The 16798-nt window shown below is 50.3% G+C and overlaps 2 protein-coding genes across 15 annotated transcripts in view; one reads left to right on the top strand and one right to left on the bottom strand.

Moving 5' to 3' along the window:
* PPIP5K1 (diphosphoinositol pentakisphosphate kinase 1) overlaps positions 1 to 9818 on the top strand; it is a 46198-nt gene extending 36380 nt beyond the window's left edge. For 5 of the 10 annotated variants that reach the window (XM_027666678.1, XM_027666677.1, XM_027666680.1 and 2 more), the window contains 4 exons: positions 2181 to 2360; positions 6802 to 6939; positions 7342 to 7455; positions 8048 to 9818. In XM_027666678.1, the coding sequence (XP_027522479.1) occupies positions 2181 to 2360; positions 6802 to 6939; positions 7342 to 7455; positions 8048 to 8730 (1115 nt within the window). In that variant the 3' untranslated portion in view covers positions 8731 to 9818. The remainder of the gene's footprint in view (positions 1 to 2180; positions 2361 to 6801; positions 6940 to 7341; positions 7456 to 8047) is intronic. The other 5 variants (XM_027666682.1, XM_027666683.1, XM_027666684.1 and 2 more) reach the window with 1 other exon arrangement.
* Positions 9819 to 11683: 1865 nt separating this feature from the next.
* MAP1A (microtubule associated protein 1A) overlaps positions 11684 to 16798 on the bottom strand; it is a 57171-nt gene continuing 52056 nt past the window's right edge. For 4 of the 5 annotated variants that reach the window (XM_027666671.1, XM_027666672.1, XM_027666675.1 and 1 more), the window contains 2 exons: positions 16048 to 16280; positions 11684 to 15138 (listed from right to left, as the gene is read on the bottom strand). In XM_027666671.1, the coding sequence (XP_027522472.1) occupies positions 14983 to 15138; positions 16048 to 16280 (389 nt within the window). In that variant the 3' untranslated portion in view covers positions 11684 to 14982. The other variant, XM_027666673.1, reaches the window with a different exon arrangement.

Below are 16798 nucleotides of genomic sequence, written 5' to 3' on the forward strand. Positions count from 1 at the left end.
TCTGTCATTCTCCCTTTCAGGGGGGTGGGGGCTGGGGGGAGACTATTGCTGGATTGGGGTGTGATGTCCACTTCATATGCCAGAGCTTCAGCAGCTTTGGTCCTCCATTTCCACACTGCAGATTTACAGGATGAAAACAAGGATAGCCTTAGCCCAGCTGTATGTCACCTGGAAGAGCCCACTGTAGGGTGGGAGAGAAGGAGGTGCCAGCAGCATTCCCTCTGTGCATGGTGTTCCATGTCAGGAGTACTGGTAGCCTCATGGTCTCCTGTTTGCACACCTGTCTGTTAGGCTGGTTGTGTGGTTCCTCCAAGCACGTGATGTTGATACACGTAGGCTCACCTTTCCTGCAGACCTCATCCTAGGAATGGTTTCTCTCCAGAGCTTTTGTCTGCTGTTGGTGGACAGTGCTGGCTTGGGCCTTCCTGAGGTGGGAGGGGATCAGCATCGAGCTGTCACTTTCTTCACCCCATCCTGCCCATGGCTCTGGAAAGGCTTGGTGGAGGATGTCTGCCAGTGCTTCTGCTGACTCACTATCTCTGCTCCATGTTGCTACTAACCTGACACTCAAAAGTGGGAGTCTGTGAGGTTACAGACCGCTAGCTCTGTGCAGCAGGTGCCTTGAACTAGTGTTTACTCTCCAAATCTTGCACAGATACTTTTATAAAGGTTTCAAAGCGTGGCTCCTCCCCTCATGCCTCCTGCTGTTGAGACAAGTTGGAACCAAAGCAGATCACTGAAGGATACCAAGTGAAGTATTTTTGCCCTACTTGATCAAGGCAGCTTCTGCAATCTTGTTGCGAATATGAAGACATCCTGTTTAGTGTGATCTGGAAGATGAATGAAATTCAGAAGACTGTTTTGGGAAGGATGAAAGGGGAAAGGGCAGCTCACTGTGGTTCTGCCGTTTCAGATAACTGGAGGGAATCTGTTCTCTGTGTTTGCTTGGTTTTGCTTTTCCCAGAGTGGTCAAAAAACTGCTCTGTTTGTCTGTATGTCTGGACACCATCTGAGCTCACATAGTGTATGTCAGCAGGGTGTGTTGTTTTATCTTGCCTGCAAAGCTTGCACCCAGCTCCAGACTTTCCTAAGCCACGCTGCAAAACAGTTGCCCATGCTCCAAATACAATAGTGTGAAACTGGGCATCAGGTTTCTCTCAAAAACCCGATGAATATTTCTAATTGAAAAGTGCTCCTTAATCAAGAAAACAAAGATGGGGTCCAGCAAGAACGAGCTTGAAGTCAGGGATATTTGGTCTAGGCTTGGCACTGCTTTGAGCAGGAAGGATGTTTAACCCCATGAACCACTTACCTGAGGATGCAAAAATTGTTCCCAACTCTGAGTCTGGATTTTGTTTCTGGAGAGCTGCCTCTGTGTGGTGAAATGGGACGGGTGAACCACGGCAGTGGCCAACCACAGCGCCAGGCCGGATGGTTTATGCCCTGGTCACATGAGTCTTGGGCATATGATGTGAGTCCTGAGGCTGTGCATGTGGAGGAGAAGACATGCCTGCATGATGGTGTCTTGTCTGCCATGCAAGGATATCACAGAAGCTTGCACAGGGCTGTTCTCAGAGTCAAGAGGGAAGGTCAGTGCTTCTGTGGACCCCTCTGTTCTTTCACACTCTCAGCACTGTGCTCTCAGCCAGACCTTGCTGTCCCTCTTGCACAGCCTCTGCTCGTTTGATGCTGGACCATTTGCTCTCTGTCCCACGTGCTGAGATGCCTGGCGGCACTTGAATGCAGGACTCAAATGCTCTGTTGGCAGTTTGGATTTCTCATCTCAGCTGCGGGAGGGCGAGTGTGGGCCTGAGCCTGATCTTCTTATCTAGCCAAACCTGAAGTATATTGGACTTGGAATGTGTCCTAAAATTTATTCACTTGTCAGACTTTCACTTCCAAAGATGAAGCCTCGCTGTTCAGGTGCTGCCCTGTGCTGCAGCCAGGTGAAGGCTGGGCCGGGAGGGAGGCTGGCCTGCCCCGCTGTCACTGGGGGGACACAGCTGTAAGGGCATTCCTGACCTGCTCACTGCGGGAGGGATTGGGCTTACTGTGTGGTGTGGATCCTTCTCACCCAGCAGCCCTGGTGCTGACAGATCCATCCCCACATCTCCACAGCTTCTCTGTCCCCAGCTGCACCTGCCCCTCTCCTCTCACTCTTTATGGCCCCTTTCCTCCAGATGTGTTGGAGCACCAGCACGTTGCCCAGTTGCTGCGCCGTTTTTCCTCTGACTGTGCCACGAGCCGGACCATCTCCCTGGATGCCACCCTAGCCCATCACCTGCAGCAGTGCTCCTACCACCTGCGCCTCTTCAGGAGCTGGCTGATCTCAGGGCAGGATGACTTGGAGTGTCTTTACGGTACTGCACGCTGCAGCTGCCTCCGTCCCATGCTCTTGTAGCTGAGCAGGGACCACTGTCTGCTTGAGAATGCAGAGTATGCTTTGCTTCTAAAAAGGAAAGCGTTTCTCTCACTGCATCCCAAGGTCTCTAGGCTGCTGCTGCAGCAAGCTGTGTGTGCTGTTGTACCAGCAGTGTTGGAGCCTTAGGCAGGAACCTTTCCATATGGAGCCAGTGCTGTTTCACACAGAGCCCATGCTCCTGTGTAGCTGTAACCGCTCTTTCCATCTTTGGCAATTGTTGCCTCCTTCCTTTAGCCGGGGTAAGCCATTAAGATCCCTTCAGGGTAGGTGCTAAGCTCCTACCAATGGGATGCCTGGCTGGCAGGATGCTCCATGCAGGTCTTGGTGGGATGCCACAGGGTGCCCCCTTAGTAACGGAGGAACTAAAGTGAGTAGTGAGAGTATGGGAAGAAGAGGTTAAGTAGATGCTGCAACTGGCCACATGCTGGGTGAACTTGCTGTGGAAATTCTGGGGCAGTGAGTGCTTGTGGGTGTGTTGTTTCTAGAGAAACTGAGACAGGGTAGAGCTGAGCTTCTGTGGCTGCACTGCATGGCATTTGTCCTGCCTCTTAGGGCCTCTCAGTGTGTCATGTCTCTGATGGGAAGAGATAGATGACTTGAGTGTTAAATCCAGATGTTATAAATCAAAGCTTGCTGCTGTTTCTCCGGTGTTTTTCGACCTCTGTCACGGATTGGAAGTCTGGTGCATGGAGGCCTTGGTGCTTCTTCCACCACACAGGTGGAAGGATTGCTGCTCCCGGAGTGGGGCAGCGAGCTGGGATTGACTGCTGAGGTTTAGCTGCACCATAGAAGCTGCTCAGAGCATGCGGCTTGCTGAGCTGTGTGGTGTGATGCATGGACCCCCTTTTCCATTCAGACCCACAGGTGGAAGAGGCACAGACAGTTCAGCCTTCTGTGTAGTGAAGCAGCCGGACTTTACAGAGCTGGGAAGATTAGAATTTTTCTTACACAGACTGTTTTAACTTGAGAGAGCCCTTTCTGTCAAGCAGGCAATTTTGAGACAGCAGTTGCTTTTCATGTGTAATTAGGACAATCCTTGGTCTCCTGGCAAAGAGGAGCAGTAATTGCTTCAGGAGAAGAGATGCTGGATCACAGCAGACTGCTCCCGAGCCAGGGCTGAGCTTCCCCTGCTGCAGGTCTTGGCCGTATGCTGTGAGCTCAGGTGGGGAGAGGAAATGAGCTCAGTGCTTTGAGCAGCAACACCCCGAATGCTGCAGCAGGGTGCTGGGAGGTGCAGCCTGACCTAACACAGTCACACACAGGAGTTACATACTCCTGACATACCCAGCACAGCAGCCCTCCTGGGTGGAAATCAAATCTCTGCCATCAGGGAGTTCATTCTTGTGGTTTTCTCAGTGTTTTGTCAAACCCACGGTTCATTGGAGTGTTTGGAATTCCTGCTGAGGCCCTTCTCTGAGCAGACATTTCCTCCTTGTGAAAACTGCATTCTCCTGTCCTCTCTTTCTTGGCTTTCCACTGTGCTTCCATCCATGCAAAGAAAACATGAATTAGATAGAATCAATGAGTCAAAAGTATGCAGTTGGCATCTGTAGTTGGAAAGATCAGCTGTGGAGCCCTGAAGTAATGTCTGGGAACCTGTGTAGTCATAGCTAGGAAAAAGAATAGTGTTAAGTAAGTTCCTATTGGTAAGGAATTACCCTGCTACTGAAACCAAAGGTCAGCTATGGAGAAACAGAGTGGCCCTGGGATGATGAGCAGGTGATGATGTCCAGTGTAAATAAATTTAAATGACAAGAAGAAACAGCTCCAAACTCTTCTATAAAATAGGGGGCTCTGATCTGACCATCACCACTTGGAACAACGTGAAAAAGGTAAAAATTTGCAATCTGGGAAGGATGTTTGTAATAGTGGTCATAGTGGCCTGAGGGGAGTGGTGGGGATCCACAGATTCATGGAGTTCCAGGAGCAAGGAGGTTTCTAATGAAGTGAGTTGAGGCACTTCGGCCAGAAGTGTTTTGTTACACAGTCCTTACCATGGTATCTGGGGGCATTGGGAGCTTAACAGAGTTCAAGGGGAGGCTGGAGAATATGGAAGAGACACATCACGTCCAGAGCAGTTCTGAGCTATGGGTCGCTGCTGTTTGGGACACTGCTTGGGGAAGAGTCATGTGTGCTGTCTAGACTTGTACCCCTTCATTCGAGCCACTTCTGGCATTGTGGACAGAGGGATGCTGAGCTAGGATAGACCTTCAGGCCGACTGATGGCTTAAATTTATGCTGGCTAGCAAAAATACTTGTTCATGTACATACCATGTGTGCATATATAAACATATACCGACGTACATGTGGCATGTTGGAGTTTTCCCAGCAAAATAGAGCTGGACTGACCATGTGTGTCAGAGAGGAGCCTGAGTGCTTTCATCTGTGCTGAGACTGGACAAGTTCTTCTTCGTTGCACAAGAGCTGGCATGCAGAGCTTTGGAGTACAGACCTTTTGGGGATGTGCCACGTGCCTTTGGTCTGCCTTGTTCCTTCCAAGGTCTCCAGCAGAAAGGGAAAGGCACCCTCTCACTCCAGTGTAGAGTTCTCAACTGGAGACCTGAGTAGTTACTACTCAGCTTCTTCTGCTATCAAACTGTAATAATGTCTAATAATGACTTTTTTGAGGCCATCTGCTGAGAGGTAGCTGTTTGCAAGAATTTTATGTGTTCCTACTGCCTGCTGGAGTCTCCTAGAAATCTGAGATTCTCTGATTTAGCTGGATGATATGAGACAGGTGCAGGTCTCTGTTTGCTTTATGTGGTGTAGTGTGCTAGATGATCTCTGTCAAAGGCTCCTTGTACCCAAATCACCTTCCCTTTTTCTTTTGAGACCCCAACACCTGAGCCAACTTGGCTCCTCTCAGACGAGATTCTGTTGTGAAATGAGAGTAGCCTCATACAGGACTCCTCCACAACCATGTCCCATGACCGTTTAAGTTTTGCCCTCACCCTTTTTCTTTAGCTCTGTCTCCCAGGAGGCCTATGAGAAAATGATGAACATACATTCTTCCTTACTCAGCACTTCCACTCTCAAGACTTCTCATCAACAAACAGAAGTATGTGGTCTTTTTCCTGTGTCTTACATTTCCTCATCCTAGCCAAGGATTTGTTATCCTGCCTGTCTTGAATTATGTTGTTAGGCATAGGTAACCTTGTGGACTCTGGAGGGGTTTTTATCTCCAGCAGTTGCTATGTCAGTGAACATCTTCACTGGCTCATGCTCCTTGCCTCTTGCAGGACTGGGTTAGGTGAGGGGATTGGAACAGTCTGTCCTGGAGGTAACTGGAACTGACTGCACTTTGCAAACAGGTGCTCCAGGGCTTCTCCTGAGGGGCAGCCAAGCTGCAGGGGTCAGTTCTAGCCTGTCAGTGTGCTGGACAGCAATTGTGACACAGATTGCATCAAAAACTCTTTTACTTTTTGCATTTAAAAATATTTTGCCTTCTTTGTAGAAACAGACGCAATTCCTTCCCAGGGTCTTTTTGAGCTTGGAGGGAACTGTGGAGTCACAGAATGGGAAGCCCAAGCTTGAGGAGTTGAGAGGCCTTTAAACTCGAGAGGCGCAGAGCAGGAGGAGGCCTCATTCCATACACGTGTTGGTATATGTTTTTTCCTTGCTCCTCTGACAGTTCAGGTTGGTTTGGGTCCACAAGGCATTTCCAGGAAAGTGGGATGAAGAGGAAGATACTTTGCTTGGGCAAAGATACTTGGTTTGAGCAGCAAAGGATTTATTGTGAATGGTTGTGTTGCAGCTTAGCTCTGAGCAAGTGTTTGTTACATGCCAAGGTGCCTATTTCTGCTCGTTCTGGGTTTGCTGGCAGCAAAGTCTGGTTAAGGGGACAAATAATTCATTACCCATCCCCTCCTTGGGACACAACCTGTCAGGGGTGCACAGGGGGCTGCTGTGAGAGGGAGGTGCCGCAGCGAACACTTCCTGCAGTGGGGAGGGGGGGCTGCGCCAGGCAGGGGGTCACCAGCAGTGGGACCCCTTTAATGGAAATTTTGTCGGCATCACTCGGTTTCTGTTTGGCTTCCGTAAGTGTGGGCACTGTGCCTAGCTCTCTGTGGGCACTGTGCCAAGCTCTCCATCATGGCCATGTGTTACAGCAGAAGGGTCACAGGCGCTGCAGCAAACGCGGCAGCCACCAGGCACATTTCCTCCTCTCCCTTCCGTGTGTGCCCAGGCGCTTGCTTTCAGGTCTGTTATTGCATGGGATTGCCTCATGGTGATTTTCTTGGCCTAGAAGAGGTGACCTGAGGCCTGAGTGTGCCTGTTGTTTGATACCCAGAGTGCCCAGCTCCTTCAGCCATGAGTGCTCCTGCATGGATTTACCTTGCTGTTTGCTCTACTCATTTTCCGATTGGATCTCTTTCTAGGTTTTGAAGGCTGTTCCATGGTTCCCACCATTTATCCCCTGGAGACCCTGCACAACTCCCTCTCTTTGCGACAGGTCAACGAGTTCCTGACGGCTGTGTGCAGGAGTTGCAGCGAATCGCATGTCCAGTCCACTGCAGGTACTGGTCAGGTGGGCTTGTCTCTGGAGAGGCAAGGAGCACTCCTGGTCTTTTACATTCTGGGGACAGATCAACCTGATAGGACTGGAGATAAGCACAGTCTCTGGAACCTGTTCCAGAGTGCTCTAGCCCAGGGGTGAGCCATGGGACCCAGCTCAGAGCCATCCTAGGCCACTTACTTGGGAGAAAAGTAACCAGTCAGGTCTGTCTGTAGCTGGTGACTACAGCGATGTGGATACAAACTCCAGCTTGGGAAATATTCCCAGGAGCTGACGGGCAGGCATGGCTCTGATTTGGCTAGTCTTGAGCTCTTCCCGGAGTACCTGATCATGGATGCTGGGCTATGAGCCGTTCCTTTATGTCTGTCTGAATATTACTGATTGTGTGTTCTTTTTCTTAAAGCTTTATTTGATTCAATGATTGGTAGCCAGATACCAGGAGACCCCTTTATGTCCCAGCGAATCCTGTCATCATCCTCTTTGCCGTTGCGCCAGCGTTCAGATAAACCCCCTTGGTGTGAGTGTGCTACCTTCTTGATTGGGTGAATGTGGTGGGGAGGGAGGGAAGTTTGTGAAGGTTAGGGAACTGATCTGGCTGAAAACAGTTGTTTAATCCTCCTCCATTATTGGATTAGATATAATCTAGATCTGTTCTCTAGTTTTGCTCACTGTGCAATATAAGGCAAGGATAGCCATTAGTAGAGAATCAGTGTTTCTTTCTCCAGCATTGACTCTTGCTCAGCATTCAGGAATTATGTGTCAGGAACCAGGAGGAGCAAGGTGAAGCTGAGACTGGTCCATAGTAGTGGTCCATAATAGGGAGAGAATGAAAGAAAATGGTTTTGTTTCCAAAGCCATCACACTTCACATTTTGCTCTGTGACAACAGAATCCACTCTTGGTTGTATGCCACTGGATTACAGGATGGAACTGTCCTGTGTGTGATTGAGTTTTCATCAGCTAAGCTCCCAGAAACACCCCAAGACCAGTTGCAAGCCCCTGCCAGGTTGCCTGGCATGTAGACAGTGTTGGTTGTAGAACTGCGGGACTGTGACAGTTCGGGTGGGGAAATACCAGCTACATGTTTAAGATTTTTCTTCCTCTTTGCAGACAGCAGTGGCCCCTCCAGTACTGTCTCCAGTGCAGGCCCGTCCTCTCCAACTTCTGTGGACAACTGTGCTCATTTCAGCTTCACTGAGAAACTTTCCATCAGCCCCCCAAAAAGTGAGGAACAACTGAGTAGACAGTCCCCTGAGCAGGAAGAGAGTCAACCTCCAGGCAGAGGGCTTGACATGGAGGGGGGGAGGTTTGGGCTGTCAGCAGCAGAGCCAAGAGTTTCAGAGACCCTGACCTGGAATAAAGGCCCAGAGCCAGGCAGGCTGTGCAAGAAGGAGTTGGCAGAGGAGGACACTAACCCAGAGGAGAAGAACATGGGGGAGCTGGATGAAGAATCATCTGGGGAAATGTTAGATCCAAGTAACACAGGAAACCCAAAGTGTGGTGCAGCGTCTGACCTGAGGCTGACTGGGGAGCGAGTGAAACCAGGTGAGGGGTGTGTTGGAGGAATGACTGACCTGGATCAGTCTGGGCTGTCCAAAGAGATCCTGGTGCCCTGTGAAGAGGAGCTGCTGGGAGAGGTGTTGGATCCAGAGCATATGGGCAAGGAGCTGCTGGGGGACAGTGCTCTGTCAGACCAGCTTCTCTCTGGTCACCTGTGCCAGGTGCAGGCACTGCCTCCTGAGAAAAGCATGGAGGAACTGCGGCTGCTGTGTCAGGAGGACCAGCAGAATTAGTGGCTCGCTAGACAGCACACTGCAAGCACTTCTAACCTGGAGGTAACCCAGTTTCCTGCACAGCACCTCATGCAGCTGGTGGTCCATAGCACAGAAGAAACCATGTCCCAAGGCCACAGGACTCTGGAGTGTGGAAGGATCTGCTTTGCTCCTCCACAAGCCAGCTCTTTGCCATTCAGCAAGAATGTTTGCCTCGTTAAATGATCAGCAAATGCAGTCTTGGTATTGGCATGGCACCTCTGTGGAGCGGGGACATGGCACTGCACTGGTGTCCCAAGGTCTGTGTGCTTGCTGGGACAGCAGCATTAGAGGACTGGTACAGCCAAGGATTTTGGGGTGGTAAGTCCGAGGGACCAGATACTCCCTTGAGACTTTTTGGCCCATAGCCTTCAGAAAAAGGCATTCTGGGCCCAAATTAATTGGATCTGTCACAACCACCAACCTCCTCTCTGTTTCTTCTTTCCTCCTCTCTCAATTCCCACTGCTGGCCACCAAAATCAGGTCCAGAGGGTCAAAGGCAGGAAGACTAGGAGAAGCAAAAACCATTCTGAATGTAGGAAGGAGGGTAGTGAGGGCATTGAGTTCAAGACTGCCACTCCCAAGCAAACATCTCTTTGGCGTGGCCTTGGATGTTTTCCCGCTGGGCTGGGGCAGGCAGGAGCGTGGGGATCCAGCCTGAGAGAGGTATGCAAGGAGGATGCACACGGGTTTTTTTTCTCGTCCCCAAGGGTCAGGCAGGGTACAACTCTGAAGTCTTGGTGACAGAAATTAAAAGAAACTGCTCTTTGAACAATTCAGGACTATTAGAAACCAATAAGGAGAAATCTTTATTGTATATAAAATGAGAAGTATTTAATACATATTTATGTAAATGCCTTGTGAGCACAAGCCTGAAGGCAAGATTGATACGGGTGTCCCTGCCGCATCCCGAGTGCCGGCCAGGGCTGTGCTTCCCACTCCTCCTGTATTTATGGACAAGTCTGCGTGTCTGTCTGTAGCTAGAATATGTGTTTTTGTGAAGCTGTGCCCAAAGATCTCTATGCTGTGTTGTGATGACATGTTCACAGTAAATCTATGCTGTGGGTCCAGCGTCTCTCTGTCTCTGATGCTGACTTGGCAGCAGTGTGTGTGTGCCAGTACTTGCAGGTGCAGCCCTGCTTATGTCCGCTGTTCCGGGACAAGTGTGGCTGAAGTCACACCCAGAGTGAGTGCACAGGCTCAAGGCCAGGTACGTTTTTTTCTACATGGAAGAACTGGTCATACTGGGGAAGATGTCCTGGCTTTCCAAGTCCCAGGGTGGTTTGTGATAGAATGAAGACACTGGGACAGTGTGTTCAGCCCCTTTCACTTAGTCCACATCTTCCAGTCACTTCAAGTACATCCTGGGTGCTGTGTCTTCTTCCTCATGCCCAGTAATCCTGAGCTGCCAGTTCGGGCAGGTAAGCAAGATCACAGTTTGTTTGCACTGGGAATGTAGCAGTCGTGCAGCTGCCTGGAGTGCAGCACTGTGCTGAGGGCAACCTGGACCCCCTCACACCAGGCTGTGCCAGCCTGAGGAGGTGAAGGGTCTACCCTGCCCTCTGCTCTCCCTGTGTTACAGTCCTGCATGAACAGAGACCTTGGCCATGGGGCTGCAGCTGGCCCTGGCCCCAGCACAGGCTGAGGGACCACACGAGATGCCCCTTGGGCACTGCCCACAGCCCCCACCCCACACCGCATGGCATCTGCTGCCACCAGCGTTGCTTCAACAGCCAGGTCTCTGCTGGACACCAGCTGCATCTCCTGCCAGGACCTGCGTGTTTCTGCCAGGGCCAGCGCCTGGGGTCACCCCGATGGACCCGGCAGCCCCCGCCACAGGGTGTCATTGCTGAGAGGGGCCCGGAGCAGGACCCTGTGGGGTGGGGGCCTGGCTCTCAGGTGCTGACCCCACACAGCCGGATGCTTGTCACTGCACACCTTTGGGAAATGCACTGCGGTCACAGCACCTCGGTTACCAGGAGCGTGACCAAAGCCAGTGCTCGTTTACCTGGAGTGTAGATGTGGAAATAGTTCCTGGTTTATGGTAACAGTTTGTGTTTCCTCCCCTGTCAGCACCGGCTTTGGCAGTTGCTCTGAGCTCTCCATCAGGCACCACACGAGCTGTGGTGTGCTCCATGGCCATGACGACTTGTCTCCTGAGGATTGCAGCACAGAACCTGCTTTCCTTTTCCCTTGCATCCACCTGTGCTATTGTTTCCCCCTGAGGACAGCCAGGTAGGAGCAGAGCTAACTGGGCATCAGCCTCTCTAGACTGCATCACCACACAGGCAGAGCAGCAGCCATCCCAGTTTTCTGCTGAGTAACTGAGAGTTCCCTTGCATGAAGTCAGGTCAGAGTTCTGCAGAGGTGCAAAAGCCCTATTTCTGCAATGGGGACAGAAGGTGTGGGATCCCCACTGTGCCTGGCCCCAGCCCTGAGCCAGCAGGTGCTCTGCCTGCCACAGGGCCAGAGATCTTCCCAAGGAGTGCCGGCAGCACTGGGCAGAGCTGCCATTCCCAAGAAGTGCAGGGACAGATACAAGACCACAATTGAAAGCATGATTTGGGAACTGTGAGGAGTGGCAGCATCCCAGGACAGGATGCTGTCATGGGATGACAGCTATGCCAGGCTATGCCAGGCCCCTCGCTGGATTATCAGGGACTGCGTTCCCACCCCTCAGCCCTCAGCCAACTGTGCGTCCCAGATGTCCCATAGAGGGACCCACTGGTCACCCTGCTGGGGCCGGCGGGGGGGTGTCCCAGACAGCCTCTGTGTCTCTCTCCTGAAACACAGGAGGTTTTAGCAGCTGCTGGTGAAGGTGGAAAAGCCGAGGCTCGCCTGAGCTGGGAGACATGGGAGGGTGGCACAGCAGCTGTGTCTTGTGCCCCTGCCTACAGTGTGGGCTCACTGAAAGAACAGTTTGAAACTGGTGATGTTTTTGTTCGCAATTAATGTGGCTTTATTATTAATGTGTTGGGCTCCTCTCTTGACAGCAGTTAGTTACAGAGTGTTTCACATGGAAAATGGGGAAAAGGACAGAACTTAAGGAACTAAATTCAAATAGAAATATAATGTTGAAGAAAAGAATCAGGGCTCTGTTCTTAAAACATTTAGCATAGAAGAAGCTAGGAGCACAAGTTGCCATTTCAATACAGTTAAGACGTTCACTTTTTTAATTATAGGTTTAAAATAGTATTTTTTACCTATTACATACAGGAAGATTACGCGTTGTTGCCCACATGCAGAAACAAGCAAAAGCAGAGTTTAACTGTTTCTCTCTACAGTGTTGTATTGCCCCTGGCTCCGGGTAGGTCCTGCTGGCTCCTGTGGCCTGAGCAGAGTCAGGCTTCTTTACAAATTGGCATCTTCATAAGTCTTTTTCCCCATAGTTTTTTAGGATGGAAGGTGGGGCAGGTGGAAAAAGACAGGGAGCGAGAGAAGCTGAAGGCAGAACAGACTGCCACAAAAAACTGAAAACAAAATGTGGAGCCTTGAGGACAGGGAATCGAACTGGTGTAGGATAAAGCTGTCAAAGCAGCAGAGCTGCAGAAGGCAGGAAAGGAGTGCGGAGGGCAGCGTTCCTTCTGGAACCTGCTGCTGGCCACACTCCTGCTGGAGGACACAGGCACCTCACAAAGCCTCACTATTACTGCTGCTTAGAATTGCTTCAAGTTTAAAATTGAGAAAACATTCATGTGCGGGTCTATCTAAAGTTAGTGCATTAGCTTTTACATCTAGCCACATACGGGGATCCTGGGAGCCAGTGAGGGCCATGCTTGTGCCTCTGGTGCCTGGCATCCTGCAGCTGCTGCCACGGTGGGTGAGCCACGGTCTCCCCAAAGCACTGCAGGCAAATCCCCCCAGCATTCTGGGGGGGAACAGGGGCAGGTGTTGTACTGCCTGCTATTGCCAGAACCAACATTCATGGATGCTGACCCCATCGGGGAACAGAGAATGACATTTATTCTGCTGGCAGATACAGGGTAATTCCATGGTTAAAATGAACACAGCACAGGGCAGGGATTTGCTAAAGCCCTGAGTAAGCTCACATGCTCCTAACAAGGGCTGTATCCAAAGGGCTGGCCGCGCCTTGGGGAGGTTGCTGGCCTCAGGCCTTGTCCTGCAGCTGCTGGGTTTTAGATACAGTCTTGCAGAGACATTTTGGCTGCCAGCAAGTTCTCTATGGTCTTTTTATGTTGTTATTTAAATTGCAGCATGTAAGTATTTGTACCAAGAAACCTCTGAACTGACACTAAAAGCACATGGTATCATGTTAACATGTATAAATTAAAATATTAAATCAACAAAAAATGCACCTTTACATAAAAAAAAATAAATATATAAATTAAATGCAAGATAGACCATTTCCCTAGAAACTCCATTTTTATCCTAGGAGCAGGTTTCTAAGCAGCATTTTCTTTATGTCGCCTGCCAGAAAACTAGCACTGAGACTGAAGTGTCCCAGGCAAATGCAACACAGGGTCTCATGATGCTCATGGTGGAGTCAGCCCTCAGCTCAGGGCCAAGCACAGTGGGTGACACAGCAGATAGAAATACCTTTGTGCTGAATGTCAAGCCTTGCAGCACTGCTTTTTATCTCATTCCTCCTTCCCCAGAGGGCAGCCTGCTGCCACTCTCTTTGTCTTATAGAAAGATAAAGGTCATCTTTGTGATAAGACCCTCTGTCAGTGCTCTTGGAGGTGGCAAAGGTTCTTGGAGGTGGCAAAGGTGCTGCTGGCTCAGTGCACCTGAGCACCCACACTCCTGGAGCTGCTCTCCCTGCAAGGAGAATGGGTCTCTCACACTGGAACAGGTCTGCCTGCCAAGGAGGTCCTGGGTGGCTGCTCAGTAGCCGTAGTGCACTCACGGCACACATCTGTGCTTCTGTCAGGATGACCAGAGAGCAAGGACAGGTGCCCACAGTGGTGTCAGGGAATGAGCTGCAAGGTGGCACTGCACGGACTAGCAGCACCTCACCTGTGCTGCCAACACATCCCTGCCATGACAGGGGGATAACTGAGCGTGACTACACTTGCTACACTACTTTCTCCCGAGTACTTCGGGAAGGGGGTTCTCTTTCCTCACACCACAGCTTCTATTCCCCACATCCAGGACACTTGGGGGGACAAAAAAAAGCTTGAACACAACTCTGAGGCTTGGACCCTGGCACACAGGCAGCGAGGACATGGCTGTTGCGTGCAGAGCTGGCACACCCAGTGACACCTGCCAGGCACCAGCCTCCCCCACAGAGCCTGCACGCTCCTCAGTGGCCTCACCACAGTCCTCCAGAGCCTTTTGTTTAGGGACAGGAAGGTTTTCGAACATCTTGGGCCAACAATGGCCAGAGTTGTTTCAGCCCTTCTGCTGTGGAGGAGGCTGTAGTTGTGCGTTTGGATGCTCTTTTTGTGTGACTGTTCAGGTCACAGCCCCCCTGTACCTCCTCCTGCCACACAGCTGATGTGCAGGTTGGCCACTATGTGTGCGAAGCTCAAGTTAACAGGTTAGGAATGTGCTGAACCCTCCCCTCCCATGTCCTCCCCCACCATGTCCTTCATCCTGGCTTCCTGAGCACCCAAGCAGGTGCTGCAGGATGCCATAGGCAAATATTTGGGACAGAAACTTGCCATGTTGGCATGAGGTGGTCCTGCCTAGTTGGAGTAGAAGTCCCCTTGCTCAAAACTCCTCCTGTATGCTCAGGATGGGAGATGGAAGAATGACCTTCACTGTCACATTACAGTTGAAGGGTTTTGCCTTCCCTCATCTCCCTGGTGCACCTTCTTTGCAAATTAGGTTTCACCTTGGCTCCGTGGCCCCCCATGCACTCTCTGCATGCAGCAGCAGCACTTCATGCCTCATCAGAAAGATGAGGTTCATGGTGCTGCAGGTTAAATGGTAAGGCAGCCAGCAAGAGAGTAGAACAAGCTCTCACAGCAGCAAGGCAGCCAAGATAGTCTACAGAAACTGTACAGGTAGCAGAATAAAGCAGGGAAAGTGAAAGTGCCCCTGGCCTGCAACTGCTCTTGCACAAACTCTTTGCTCAGTCCAGAAAATTACAGAGCCCTGCACTTCTTCCTCATGGCATCCAGTGCTGAGCTAGATGGATACCTGACTGCCTGACAAATGGGAACCATGTAGAGGACTAAACCAGAGAAGAACTGGACTGTGATTAGATGGTGTCTCTGATGTTGCATCGGTGATTGAAGAGTCAATGGATGAACACAAAGTGTGAGAGATTTAGAATTCAATCTTACAGGCTGGAAAAGATTCGTCCTGCATCACAACAGTGCTGCTGCTTGCCAGTACCATGATGTTTAGCTCCTGCTGTTTCTCGTGGGTCTGTTGATACCATTCTCGTGTCACCTCAGTATCATGTGTTGGAATCAACGTCACCTGGGAAAAGAAAGCAGCAGAGATGATTGAGAACAACCACAGCGACAAACAATGCCCATAGGAGCTGAGGCTAAAATTTCCTGTTAATTTTGGAACACTGTACCCTTGGTACTGCTTGTTCTATTTAATGTCTTTCAGATGTCAGGTTCTGAGGCAGAGCTTTACTTTATACAGTACCAGCACAATGGGGCTCTGAACTGGCTGCAAAGTGGCAGCACTGACACCATAATTATGAGAATGGCTGCAGTGCAGGGGAGAGCACTGTGCTTGGGAGCTCCAGAAACAACCTCAGAAAGATCCTTCAGTGTGAAAAGGAACAGTGCTGGCAGTCACTGTTAACAGACACGATGACCCAATGTGCAACTCAGGGACCTTGAAATATGAGGCTGCTTCATCTGAAAGAACTTGCACATTTTCTTGTACATGTCTTCAGGAGTGCCCCCTTCGGGTGTCCTGCAAGCCTGGCTAAGCAAGAACTGTGTTTAAGGACATTCTGCCTTAAAAGCACTATTAGTAAGCTGCTATCAGAAAAATCTTCAGCAGCCTGGCTAGCAACAGACGCCACTGGGTGTGGCACACTGACGAAAATTCCGACTGTGATGGTGCTTGATTTTGCTTGAGGATAGGCTCATCCTGCAGCAGGTATGGAGGAGTGTATGATCTTTAAATGCTTTCTCCCCTCAGAAGGATGTGGAAGGGAGGACATATCTGCTTCCACTCACACCATTTTGCAGGTGTCCTCCTCATCCTGGGCACAAAAAATTACTCTGCTAAAACTGCAGAGCAGGACATGCCCAGTACCATTTGCTTCCTCTCAGTGTACTCCTTCAGGTTTGTTTGTGATACACACCTTCCAAGCACTTGTGACATCAAGAGCATCACACAGCCCTTCACATTTCCATGACCTACCTGCAGGTTGTCTCCCCACTGAGACTTCCCTTCGAGAAGTGCATCCAGCACTGCACGGCTTGGTTCTCCGTTGGCTGCATCGTTCCCACTCACAACATAATACGATGCTCGAACCCGCTTGAAGAACTCTGGGTCTGTGTTCTTTCCGCTGCAGTGGTTGGGGATGTAGGCCAAGTCCACATAGACAGGTGGACCCATAGGCACAGAGAAACTGCTCTTAGGACTATTGGAAGCTTTGGAAAAAAAGAAAACAAGATGCTATCAAAACCCTTCTGGAAAGGGCAAACATTCAGATTAACACTGAAGGACTTGAATTCCAGAAAGGTTTCTTTCCCTGCAGCAATGAAGTTAAGACTTATCCAAGCTCTGCTGCTTAGAGGTGACCTCGGTGCATTTCTGGGCCAGTGCTGTCACAGGTCTTGGAAGGGAAAGGGAGTTCTGCTGTTCTTTGGGGAGGGACTGGAAGGCTTTAGGTTCAGAAGCTTTTCCTGGGGAAGGGAATCAAAAATCTCCGTTATCAACTTTTGCAGATTTGTTATCCCAATCAATATTTCATCCTAATCTTTGTTGTTTAATAACCTACATTTTCTAAAATAACCTCTGTTCTGGTGGCCTTTCTATGCTAGTCTAGAGTATTACAGTAGTCTTTCTAAAAGGTTCATCCTGGCTTTCTGCCATCCCTGTGAATCGCTGCTACTCCTAGGACTCTCTTGCTCTTTCCTATCAACCTTTTGTACCTCTCAACCTTATC

Source organism: Corapipo altera, unplaced genomic scaffold, assembly GCF_003945725.1.
Source record: "Corapipo altera isolate COAL_440 unplaced genomic scaffold, ASM394572v1 349, whole genome shotgun sequence".
In the NCBI taxonomy this organism is placed as follows: Eukaryota; Metazoa; Chordata; class Aves; order Passeriformes; family Pipridae; genus Corapipo; species Corapipo altera.